We start from the raw sequence: 13,689 nt of genomic DNA, 5'->3' as shown, positions 1-13,689 counted from the left end.
AATTGCTATAACTATGAAAATCCTAATCACCTACGCCACGTGTGTTCTCGATTCAATCATGTTCAACAAGCCCAAAAAATTTGTCCAAACTTATTCTTTTAAACCCTACGTTGCAAACTAAACAAAATATTTCAATACAATAAACTTAAATTATCCACATTTGTATAGATATAATTAATCAAGTTATCCATAACTATGTTTATCAAATAAAATGTTTTTGTCATTTTTCTATCTAAACATATTTTATCTTTCTCAATCATACATTATAACAAATCTTCACTCGATTTTTGGATTTAAACAATTTTAGTTCTAATAATTTATTGATTATGCTTCTACAATAAAACCTACCTTCTCAAAAGACAACTTCTTATACTACTGTACCCCTAGTTTATCTTATGACCTCATTCATCCCAATTCGTTTCACTCCCAACCCTAAGGTATCCTTTTCTTTTCCAACTTCCAAAATTTATATCAAAAGATGTTTTAGAAACTTTAATATTTTATTAAATTAACTCAAGGATTCAATTCGTTTTTAGCAATATTTTACACAATGACCTTCGCCTATTTATAACCAAAATATATTAAAATTCTTGTTTCCACTAAAGATGTCTTTCAAATGTTGTGTAATCCACATTATAGGACGAGTTATGTGGACCATCCGACGATCTAAGTAATTATGGAGGCCTACATAATTACCGAAGTTCTCGCATGGAAATCATAATGCGTACAATTGTGTGTCATAATATAGAATTGAAAGTAGTTGGGATAACGGTACAAATGTAGAGATGATAAGGACATGGTGGATACGCCGCTGGTACATCCTATATATAAGTGCCCTTATCGGATTTTCATTTGGAGCGTCATCTCGACTATCTAAAGTTTTGTATTATAATAAATTTTCCATATATTTTTCTTATTTAACAGTGTTATTATAGTATTCCTTAATTTCGGGACGAAATTCCCTAAAGTATGGGAGACTGTAACAACTTGGGTTTTCCGAATCAATACTTTTATTAAATACCCGACTCATTTATATGTTCGGGAATTTTTATTCATAAAATTATCGCGTTTATCGAGTAACCACTATTTTATTATTATTTGTTTATTATAATTATTTAATTATCAAAATATAACTATCAACTATATACAAATTTCACCTTTAACAATACTTTAACCTCATTTCATATCCAACTCCATAGTTAAAGGGCCTACTTGTAAATCTGTTACAATAATATTATAATACCCATATCCTATACCCAAACCCATTAACCAACTCGTATCCTGTATCTAAACCGTAGACCCGTTTTGATTTCTTGTTGCTTAATCTTCGTTGCAAATTGTAAATCTATTCTCCTAAATCGTTTATACGATTATTTTGTCTCTCACCGACAACGTAATTAAGGAAATACGAACAAATTGACATAGCATGATATTATTAACGAACCCAACATACACGTTTTCTTGTTTTGCAATCTACACCTCATAATAACTCAATTAAACGAATATGTATATTCCTGTGATGCTCGCGAATCATAACCCTGACCCCAATTTCATCAACTACCTCTCAAACCACTGTTCTTGATCCGTCTTTGGCCGCCAGCCTTGTCTCGTCATTTACGCACTTCTCGTCGGCGATTAAGGTAATCAAATCATGAATCAAGATCGTCTTAATCAGTTCTATGAAAGCCCTAACATTAATTCATCAATTAACAAGCAGATTCATCGATTTGGGAATTAGGGTTTATGTTGATTTGGGGGGGTAAATTGTATGTCTGTTTATATACAAGGGTTTCTGGTTTTCAGCATTTAGTTTGTGTAGAACAAATGGTTTGGGTGTTGTGTTGTTCACGTGAACCAGCCATCTGCCCAGGTTCGAATCTAGACAGAGGGGGTTTTTATTTTGATTTTATTTTTTTATTGTTTAAAGGATTATTTAATTAATTATAATTAATATTAATGATTTAATAAATATAAGTTTATTAAAACCGACATCTTGAAGTTTGTGTTTCTCGTCAAATCTCGTAAAAGCTTTCGTTTACATATGCATATATGTTTTATATGTATATATGTATGCATTATACTTTTATAATTATAGTAAACATAATTCTTTTTATTTAAAACCCGACACTTTGAGTTACGTTTCGTCATCAATAAACATCTTTATAAACTTACTTATATTTATTTTATATATATACGTATGTATGTATGTGTATGTATATATATGTGTGTGTGTAGATATATCATATATCTAATAAGCGTAATAAATAGATTTTCCTTTTAAAGATTTAAACAAAATATTTATATCTTATTTTATATTTAATTAAATTATTTTATTTAATTTATCTATTTAATCATTTATTTATGTTTTATTATTTCAAGTATATCATATATTATTTAAACTATTTAAGTATTTTAATTGTATATTTTATCAAGAATAGTTATTGGTGAAACTATAATTAATAAGACTAATAATCCTAACTATATAAATCATCGTTCAAATCTATAATATTATAACCCCAATACTTAACCCTAATCACATCGAAATCTTAAATCATTAAATCATGTTGTATCATTTATAATTAATTTATATTATTGTATTTAACTAGGAATCTTTGTCGGTGTGTCCCGGATGGTTCATCTCTCCCTCATTTTCACTTATATTTCGTTCATTCAATCAGGTGAGTAATCACTCCCCTATTTTACTTGTTTTTAAATGTTTTGGGGACACTTGCGTACCACTTATCATATTATTTATTTTATTGTTTCTCAAACGCAAACCGTGATCTTTGTGTTGTGTATCAATTGAATGATTGCCTGTTACTTGCTATTTGCTTACTTGCTTACTTGAATCACATTCGGAGAGGTCCAACATAATCTCATTATAGTATGATCATACGACCGTCGTAGTGGCCGGAGCCCGATCGCATTGGCAATGGTTTCACCGACACCTCATTTTTGGTAACCAATGCCCATTCGCATGGCAACGGTTTAGCCCTTTCTTTATGGTTGATTGTTTATGTATGTGCTATGATTTAATTGTTTATACTCACAGATAACAGTTTTGCCTATTTTATTTCACTTATATCATTATATATTATTACCATTTTTTTTTGTGTCAAAACTGGTGATCTACTCACTCAACATGTGTTGTTGACAAACATATATTTTGTACGCATTTGCAGGTTATAGATTTGGATTGCTTATCGAACTGAAGCTTACATAGAGATGACTAGGATAAAACATATACAAGAATAGTTGGTGTTGTATTTGTAATTTTCTTTATTTTTGTTGTATATGAATGTTGTTTGATAATAAATAAATTAATTAGATATTGTCGCTTTATAATTTCATGATAGTAACCTTGTGAGCTGTGACAATCAGTTACGCCCCGGCATTTCCGCCGTAGGTTGGGGTGTGACAGATGATTGGTATCAAAGCCACTCTTGTGCCGTTCGGGATGATGGGACACGCCTCATCGAGGACGATGAGTCCAATAGGGGGTTGTTTGTAACAACCTTGGCAAACACAACATCGTCCCACTCTTAGGCTATCCCACATCGGCCGTGGACAAGAGAGATCCTTGGTTCATAAGTAATGTCCTGTCTCTTAACATCACCAACGCGTTTTGGGCAACCAAAAACAAATCCGTGAGCTCTTCGTGGACAGAGCGGACAATATTGGTGGTACGAGAGGCCTGGGTGTTACAGTTTACTCATGATTACTTCATGTGGTTGCATCATTTTTCAAAAATTGAAATTGTTTTTTGCATTTTAAATTGATATAAGCCTAACTGTTTAGTGTTTACACACGTCTACTGGTTAGATGATGGAATTTTGAGTTTTTATTCAATTTGTGCACAATTGTATGTACTTACTTTTTTATAGACTTCATGTTTTAATACAAGGGTTGATAACAATTCCAAAACAAGAAAACAATAAAAATTAAAAAAAAAGTAATCGTGGTTGATTTGTTTTTTTGTTCTAAAAATTTTTACTAATTTAATTAAATAATTTTCCTTTTTTTTTAAATTTCGCATATTTACATTTTATATGACTTTTTTTTAAAACAAATTAAAACTTTTACCCCTATTTAATCTTTTTTTTTCTGAAATAATTTATTTTTTCTTTTTATTTTAAACGGCGAGAAATGGTATTTTATTGGAGAATTAAACTTTTAGCAAGAAAATCCAATGAATTCTCGCCACGTCAACAAGACAACAAGAATGTATTAAAATATAATATACTTTTAAAAGACCGGCGAAATGTATCATGCTTTTTCTCTCCACATCGGAGAGAACTGATCACGTGTCTTATGTGTATTAGTTAAATAGATTTGTAATTGAAATGAATCAATGGTCATGTTTTTAAAGATTGTCTGATCTCTAATTATGATTAGAAAATAGAAATTAAGAGTTTTCATCTAATGAGAGTCATTAAATTATATCGTACATATTACTCCTTCCCTGAAGACTAGATATAAAAAACTGTATAACTTTAAAAATTACAACTAATGAATTATATATAGCTTAATATATGGTTTGCCCTTATAAAATATAATAAATATACAAGTGGTACAATTTAATAACTAGTAATAAAACTATGAAACCCAATAAATATAATTAAAAAAATTATTAGATGTTTTCTGAAACAAATAATTCTACATTAGGTTGAGACGAAATAAAATACTTTAAAAAAGAATATATAAATACTTCCACTTAAAACCTAGAGATCCACTAAAAGATATTGGATCTCTACGTGTTAATTTTTATTTGTTGTCTAGTTTTTTTCTAACTTCATATTTGAATATAAGAGTTTAAATAAAAATAACTTGCTCAAAGAATAAAGGTTAATAATTAATAATATAGGTTCGATTTATTTGTGTCTCATAAAATGTCTAGTTATTCTTGTTTTAGGTCGGGTCAGATCGGGTCAGGCCGGGCTGGTGGGATCGTTTATTTATTTTAGCAGAAAATTCAAATCCTGAAAGCTATGTAAGCCTTCATGCTGAAGCATCTTTGACGCAATTTAAGCAAGAAGCCCATGTTCATATTCATGTTCGTGTACAATTACCTAATAAACACACAAACTAGTTGACCAAACCTTAGTTTACTTTGACCAACATGCAAGCAATAACTATAGTGTACCATTTAAGTTAGGTTCAATCTCACTATGTCACACTTTAATATTTACCAAAAACACCACCACCAATAAACACATATAAGTATATAACCTCCTCCTACACAATCTCCCAAGGGCAAAACAGTCAATTCACCACCCTCCACACTCCTTTTATTCTCCACCTTCCTTCAAGGATGTAAAAAGTTCATTTGATAGACTCAACATCAAGAAATTGACACTCCAAAAATCTTTAATACCATCATGATCTTAACCATTCTTGAATCAAAGTTTTTCAATATGGCTAAGTCGAAAAAGGGCCGGTGGTTCATCGTCTCGTCCTTCCTTTTCATCGCGTTTCTATGCACCATAGCTTCCATAAATGAAATCCGCTTTGACCACTTATTAACATTTAGCAAATGTGCATTATCTTTGGATAATTCGACTCTACCTATACATTCCTCAGACGATGATATCCGTGTCGTTATTGGTATTCTAACGCTTCCAGACCAGTATAACCGCCGTCAATTCCTTCGTCTCGTCTATGGGACGCAGACAGTATCCCGTGGCAGAGTCGATGTGAAATTTGTCTTCTGTAACCTCACGAAAGAAGACCAAAAGGTTCTAGTAGCACTAGAGATCATGCGGTATGATGACATAATCATCTTGAACTGCACGGAGAATATGAACCGAGGTAAGACCTACACCTTCTTCTCGAGCTTACCAGATATGCTAAAAGACGAGCCCGATGGGTACCCGCCGTACCATTATGTAATGAAAGGTGACGACGACGCGTATTTCCGACTCGATAACCTAGTAGAGTCGCTAAGGCCGTTGCCAAGAGAAGATTTGTATTACGGTTATACCATCCCATGTGAAAATATGGATCCGTACGGGCATTACATGGCGGGAATGGGATATCTGATATCGTGGGACACCGTCGAGTGGCTAAGGGATTCAGATATCCCGAAGAAACATTTAGAAGGTCCCGAAGATAAAGTGTTTGGAGATTGGATGAAAGACGGCCAACGGGGGAAGAACCGACACAACGCTAAGTGGTCGATGTATAACTATCCCGACCCGCCCACAAAATGTACACACGAACTTTGGCCGAACACGGTGGCGGTGCATCTTTTGAAGACACAAGAAAAGTGGATTCAAACACTAAAGTATTTCAATGTCACACAAGATCTTAAACCTTCTAAACTTTACCATATACCTTAGATCATATAGTACAATGTAATGCATGATTCATTTTTGCAATTTAATTTAAATCAAATTGTAAACAATAAAGAGTTTAACTGATATTAATTTCTAACAATGTCAATGAACAAGATTCTTTCATAACAAAAACCAAACTGATAAGTCTCTTGACAACAAGTTCAAAATCAAAACTTTAACCATCTATCTCTCTTTCTTGAATAACGAGTTCTCGATTTAAAGCGATTACCTGTATGCTATTTAGCATCTTTATTGACAGACGAGCTCGTGGGGTCGCGTTCTTGACGAAGGTTGCGGAGTTTTTCTTGAAGGGATTTAACTCTATCTTCAGTATTTCTCAGCTTTTTGTATCTATATGCCACCCATAGACCGAACCCGCCATAAACAATAACATAAGACCCCCATACGTAAGGATAGGCTTCGGCGTTCTCTTTGGCTTTACGGTACTGTTCAAATACAGCTTTTTTAAATCCTCCAATGGTTAAAAGACTCGAGTTTGGTACCGGGTTCTCGTTACCCTTTTCGGGCTGACCACCATTTGCTGTTTGCTCAGTTGCCATATGTTGTGTGTTCAGAATAAGTCACCTGCAAGAAAGAAGAAATCGATTTTATAAGAACTATTGAAGTTCATCTAACAATTGCATGAAGTACCAGTTTCCAGAAACGAAATCAATTTGACAACGTAAAGTCGTAAACAATCCTACATCATTTGTCAAAATCAAGATCATGTAGAGAATAATTTAAAGTGAGCAGAGTCTTAGCTCTTAACGTCTAGAACGGACGAGTAACTTGTTAGAAGTTGCAGCATCTCTAGGATTATATTCGTTTGAGTCAAATATTGAGGCAAACAGTTCTTTGTTTTCTATTAGTTATGAGTCTTTATCTATTTAAAAGAATATATTTGAAACCCTTATTAAAACGTATGCCTGGCAAATTAGGCGGGTAGGATAACGGGTCAGAATGGGTTATGGTCTCGGGTCAAAACAGGCTGATTTAAAAATGATTATTTTGGTTCGGGTCAGAATCAGTTCACAACGCTTGGCAGCAACACCACAGCGAACACAAAACAGATGAAGTTACCAACTAAAACATAAATGAAATAATAATTGGGAATCTGGACAGTTAAATAAACCCTAAATCAATATCACGTACAGAGAGATTAGAAATACGTTTTGTGTAACAGATGATATAATTAATTAAATTAAAAAAAAAAAAAAAAAAACTTACATGTGATTCGATACGAGGAAATCACGAACAACTACTGGTGTCGGCGGCGGCGGTGAGTGTGGTGGTTCAACGTTGTTTAGGCACAACTTGTTATTTGCAAATACACCCTTAAGTTTATAACTGTTGCTAAATCACCCACAATCTTTTGTTTTTTCTGGTTTTCCATACTGAATTTTCATTAATATAACAAGTTATTTTCACCAATTGCTTGCCGGTGAGCCCAACTTCAAATGTAAATTTTGGCAATCTCAAGTTTCAATATAATTACCTACAACGGTCCCTGTCTAAAAATGCTTAACATGGTTAGGTTTTGATAAGTTGAACGGTTGATGTGTCTATATAGACTTGCTGAAGTGTAAATACATTAAATATTTTATATCTGGATTTCCGCATCATGTATTTACATATCAACGGGTTTATATAGATACGTCAGCCGTCCAACTCATCAAAACCTAACAGTGTTAAGCATGCGTTAGCTAACTGCCAATTTGCCTTAAAACTTTTGTTTTACTATTAAAAAGGTGTAATTGATTGCCAATATTTGAGTTCGACTGGTTAAAAGTTTTAAAGCTCTAACCTGGCTACTCTCGAGTATGTTATTTCATAATCGAGCTCTGTTTGTAAAACGTCATTAAAGACCAAGTTGGTTTGACTTGTGTCTGAAGAGCTCAAACGAGTTAAAAAGTTCGGCCCAATCTTGTTTTACTAGATAGTGTGTGTCGGATTAAAATCGGGTCGGACGGGATCCGAATCTAAAATTTTTTAAAGATAAAAGTAAAAATATTGGACCGATATAGGGTGTCGGTTCTGGTCTTTTTGGCTTGATTCAGTCTCAGGTTGTGCGAGGATCAATATGAGTTTGTTAGACCAAGATGTTTAAATTTCAGTTTTTACCCAAACCGAGTCCGGACCAAACTCGAAAGCAACCTCAAAAATTAAGAGCGATAACCGAACCAAATATGCTTTTGCTCGGTTTGATCTCGGGTCAGGTAATTGGGTTACTCGATCCAACTAAGGGAATAAGAGTTTTGGGCAAATAGTTTTGAAAGGGAAAGTGAATAGGCCAAGATTGGGTTACATTCATTTGGGCCAGTAATTAGTTGGGTAGGGAAATGAGTTTTATAGGCCTTTTAAGTGTTAAGTTTTTAAAAAATTTGTGTGCAAATATATTAAATTAATGAGTTTCATAGTTGTATAAAACTTGAGTTTTCTGAAAGGCTGGAGTACGCTTAAGAATTAAGATCGGCTCGTTTAAAGCTTTTATAACTAATATCAGCATCTCAAGTGCAGTATGGCTCGTTTAACCCCTAATCATTGTGTTGCTCGGAGTCTAAGTTTGGTAATGTATTGTTACACCATATGTACTAGTTTAGGGATTTAAAATCTGGTTAACGTGCTTGGTATATTTTACTAAGACTCGTTAGACTGGTTGGAAATGACGGCTTTTAAAAGTCACGATGACAGAAATGTCAAAAAAGTTTTTTTGGATGGAAACGACAACTTTTAGAAACCACGAGTACGGAAAGCCCAAAAAAATCTTTTTTTGACGGAAATGGCAAAAGTGAGCAAGTGCCCAATCCACATGGACGGAAATAGTTGTTTACTCTCTTTTTATATTATCCGGCTACACTTAAAGAGAAAAAAAAAACACCTTTCTATCATGTTGAGCAATTGAACTAGTGAATAAAAAAAACTCGGTGGCTTTTTCAACAACGGAAGAGGCAAGTGAAGAAACACCTAGAGATATATTCATAGGAAGACATGTTACGATGAACAAGACCAAGTGGTTTATAAGACCAACTGTCAAATGATGATGATGGCATGCCGGGTTGGAATAAGAACCCAACAACACAAAGGTTTAGAGTATAAATGCAAGATGTTTGGTAACATGTTAAAACAAAATGTCAACAATGAGCAGCAATTTCTTGTCGTGTTCTTTTTGCATTATCACCATTTGTTTGGACACATTCTTTAGTAGGCTTCTACTAGCCATCCAAAATTATTTTCGAGTCCTGCCAAGAGCGTGCGGTACCCGTCCTACCCGCCGACCCCCACGCCTCTATCGCATGTCTAGTTTTGTTTCTTGTACCAACTTCATATGCCTAAAACCGATGAAGTTTTATTAATGTGTTAAGGTGTGTAGAGACGTGATCTAAAACACCTACTACACATGGTCTTAGTATACGTTATTGAGGGTCAATGTCGTGAGCAAACTCTACATAATTCCATGTCTCAAAAGTCAAAACCCCTATTTTATTATATTAATAATTAATAAAAACCCAAAAATTACAAAAACAAATATATTAATAATTAACTTTAGGTGATTACTTAATTAATATATAATCCCGTTATCCACTTCATCCTTCCCACCTATATTTTAATCCACCTCCACGTCAGACCCTCACCTGTCGTCGAACCACCAACTTCTTTTGGACTATCCAACTCCCTCTTCTCTTCCTCCGCTACGTCTTCCTCCTCCGCCTCCACCCGTAGCCACTTGTTCATATACCTCTCTTTTTAGAGTTTGAGTTTGACTTGGTTTTTTTTCCTTGAACATGTATAATGTTTGATTTGATGATTTTGATTCTTTAAACGTGCTTTGCAGTTGAATGACACCATTTTTTGCCTTAGTTGAGATAAAAAATACGTATTTTATCCATAAATTGAAGCCGACATGGGATGATACATGGTGGTCGGAGCACACGCACTAGGCACCTTGCGTTGTCTTATGTGTATGTTGCTTCGTAGCCACATTTACTTTTACAAACTTTGATATGGATTCGGTTCGTTACATAAATCATAGCCATGTTTGATCCGCTAGAGATAAAATATAAGCTTAGCTTTCCGATAAGAGACAAAAGATAACCGAACTGGATAGATTCAGGTTATGTTTGTCTCTAACGAGTCGCTCGACTATGATTTATCTAATGGGTAGAATTCATTTACTTCTGTAAACTTTGATATGAGCATCATTTACTTCTACAATAAATGAGGCTCATTTACTTGTTACAAGTTAGTGAAGTTACAACTAGTTTCATTCACTAAAAGACCACATGTTTGTCGTCTATTGTCTAATATAAATCACATTTTCGTACCTTAGGATTTTTAAAATTTAAAAGTGGGTTGGGCTGGCTGACCAGAATGTTAGGTGGGTAGCCTCATAATATTTATGTATTGGGCTTATTATTATTATTATTATTATTATTATTATTATTATTATTATTATTATTATTATTATTATTATTATTATTATTCACACACAAATAATCTTTGTCATAGATTTACACTTTTTCCATCATGCATGCAAGGAGTGTTGTTTGGGTTTTGGGTTAATCAGTTTTTGTAATTCACTAATTCTGATATAACATTTTGCATTTCGAAATCTAAATGGAATAAGACTTGATAAAAATCGGTAATTGGGTTATGAGTTTGTTTGGGAAAGGGTACGAGTGAGATTGGGTTGGGTATGTTCGTTGGATATAGGTAAAGTCGACATGCGGGCGTACACCTTATGACTAAAACGTTCAACCACTTGAGAAGTAATACCACTATATGAATACCTTAATACCATTAGACTCATGCCTTTTTTTAAGCATCAAGTTTGATAGTAACTTATTCAGGAGAATGCATACAACCTTGTATTTTAAATTTGTTAGAGCATTACCATACAACCTCGTATATTTATCTCATAATTACATTTGTTAATACTTTTATATACTTTTATCAATGCATTTATCTCATTTACAACTCAAGTAACTCTTTAGCATGATTTAAGGCGACGAGAATTAGCAGTTGCTCTTGAGGGTGGAGCGTTATTGCTGACTTGTTGACATAACGAGTTCATCAATTACATCAATAAGTTTTTATTATGTGTTGTTGTTGACTTATTGACTAGTGGATAAGGGCAAGGGTGTTTCATGTTTTTACACTTCTAATAATAAATGTCATTTTAAACCTAACATGCATTTTGTATCATTAGCTAGGGATAAAATAGTAAACGTGCTACTATGATTTATAAAATAGATTAAAAATAAGACACCCTCCTTATATATCCCCTACACATAATTCCATGTCCCACCCCTGTTATCAGGGATTAATAATTAACTAAACCCAAGCATTACAAAAGAGTTTAATTAAACAATTAAGCTTTAATTGATTTCTTAATCAGTCAACTAATCCCAAATCCTTTTCATCTTCTTGTAATCTACCTCCATGCCACATCACCAACTTTTTTCGGACTATCCAACGCCCTCTTCCCCTACAGCTCATCCGCCCTGTTCTTCTCCGCTTTACTCCTCAACGCCTCTAGCAACATCTTGACCGCCATGTTGTTATCTCGCCGGTTTATAATCAAAACCTCACTAATACCGGCCGAAGTCATATCTGCCTGGTTGATCACCGCTTCCCGATCCTCCAAAATTTTGTTCTCGATGTCCCCGTCGTCACATTCCAAGTAGTTCTTTAGCAAAATCTTAAGTGCGGGAAACGTACAATATAGTAAAAAAAATTGGTCTAAGGCAACCTTTATTTCATAAAAAAAAACTGCATTAGGTGAAGTTGCATTAGACCTAATGCAACCTTTTTGTTATATAATGCAATTGTTTATTTAAAATGCAACCCTTTAAAAGTGTTGCATTTGAAAGAAACAATTGTGTTATCTAACAAATATTTTGCACTAGATTTAATGCAGCTTCACCTAAATGTAGTTTTTTTTTGTGAAATAAAGGGTGCATTAGGCCAATTTTTTTGTAGTATATTGTATGTTCCCCGCGCTTAAGATTCTGCTAAAGAATTACTTGGAATGTGACGACTGCTAAAGATTCTGCTATGCACATCCATTCGACCGTTCAGTAACAATGCGGGTCAAGTTTCTCAATATGATTCGGGTTATGGTAATGAAGCTAAAACCAAAAAATAAAGTCATCAATGCTCAAATACAAAAAAATAACATATTTAAAAAAAACATAATAAAACCAAAAGTATCTATTTTGTTAACGTCCAAATACAACAAATAACATATTTAAAACAAAATTTTGCCAAATTAGAATACCTATTAAAAATAGAGTTTTGAATTTCATGGTGAAGAAACACTAAGTGAACCCACGGGCGGATTATAGATAATCTGGGGGTTAAGTAATGTTTCCCACGAGGGTGAGGTCCAGCAGAGAAGGTTGTTCTTCAGGGGACCTGCAAAACAGACACCGTAAGCTCGTCACTGAGAAGGGGGGGTTCCTCCTTGTGACCACCCTCCGGCGTGAGAATCAGACTAGATTGCTCTGAATATAAGTGTATATTAAGAGATTGCTAGATAAGATTGAGATATCAGATAATGTCCTTACCATTCCAAGGTGTTGGAGTATTTATAGCCGAAGGTAGGTTTCCTAGAAGGTACAGCCGGCTGAATAGTATTCCTGTTCTACCAACAGTGGACTACGCACAGGCCATGCTGGTTGGTGGATAGGCTACGGCCAACAGTAACAAGGTCGGCTGTACACTGTTCCTTTACTGCCGGCTACGCACTGTTCCACCAACTGTAGGCTGCGCACGTCCCATTGTAAGGGTTGGTGAGTAGGCAGCGGCTAATAGTGACAAACAGTACTAGAGGGTGCTCCTCCTCGTACTGTTGTCGGTGAGCTGTCACCCTGTGATTGGTTCATGGGTTGTTCTGGTCAAATCGTCTGTTCTGCCCATACCTTAGTAGGTATAGTACGAAAGATCTTCCAGAAGCATACGGACTGGCTCATTTAGGCGGGAGTATTCCCGCCTTGCTCATTCCTTCATGTGACTACTGAAGTAGCTAATGCCTTGTGCGTGTAGCCTTGCTGTTAGTGCGGGTAGCCTTCCCTGATGGCTTGTATCCGCAGCTGCGGGAACAGGCGGGGTACTTTACCATTGGGAGGCTTTCCCTGCAGGTACAGCTGGCGTACTGCGCGTAAGGTTCTCTGAGCATGGTGGGTCCTGCTGGAGCAGTTGGTCGTTGCGCAGACGTCCCTGTTCAAGGTGAGTCTTGCGGGTCCAACTGGGCTCTGCTGGGACCTACCTCTTCAAGTCCCCCCAGTCCAATGTTCTTCTCATGAATTATTAATAAGTGAGGTGAACTTTTGGACTTAGCAAGGGGTTTTGAAAA

The 13,689-nt window shown here is 34.9% G+C and overlaps 1 protein-coding gene and 1 long non-coding RNA gene across 2 annotated transcripts; one reads left to right on the top strand and one right to left on the bottom strand.

Annotated features, from left to right (window-relative positions):
* The first annotated feature begins 5,341 nt into the window (after positions 1 to 5,341).
* On the top strand, positions 5,342 to 6,357 carry LOC143567152 (hydroxyproline O-galactosyltransferase GALT3-like). The gene has a single exon (XM_077053636.1). The coding sequence runs from the start codon at positions 5,379 to 5,381 to the stop codon at positions 6,336 to 6,338; it is 960 nt and encodes a 319-aa protein (XP_076909751.1). The 5' UTR covers positions 5,342 to 5,378; the 3' UTR covers positions 6,339 to 6,357.
* A 36-nt stretch (positions 6,358 to 6,393) lies between these two features.
* Positions 6,394 to 7,602, bottom strand: LOC143567163 (uncharacterized). The gene is made up of 2 exons (XR_013141365.1): positions 7,563 to 7,602; positions 6,394 to 6,920 (listed from the first exon to the last, which is right to left on the bottom strand). It is a non-coding gene; the product is annotated as an uncharacterized LOC143567163 (long non-coding RNA).
* Between the last annotated feature and the right edge of the window lie 6,087 nt (positions 7,603 to 13,689).

Source organism: Bidens hawaiensis, unplaced genomic scaffold, assembly GCF_021521415.1.
Source record: "Bidens hawaiensis isolate Kalapana, Puna unplaced genomic scaffold, B.hawaiensis_p1.1 tig00001236_1, whole genome shotgun sequence".
NCBI lineage: Eukaryota > Viridiplantae > Streptophyta > Magnoliopsida > Asterales > Asteraceae > Bidens > Bidens hawaiensis.
This window is presented reverse-complemented; position numbering and strand designations above follow the sequence as displayed.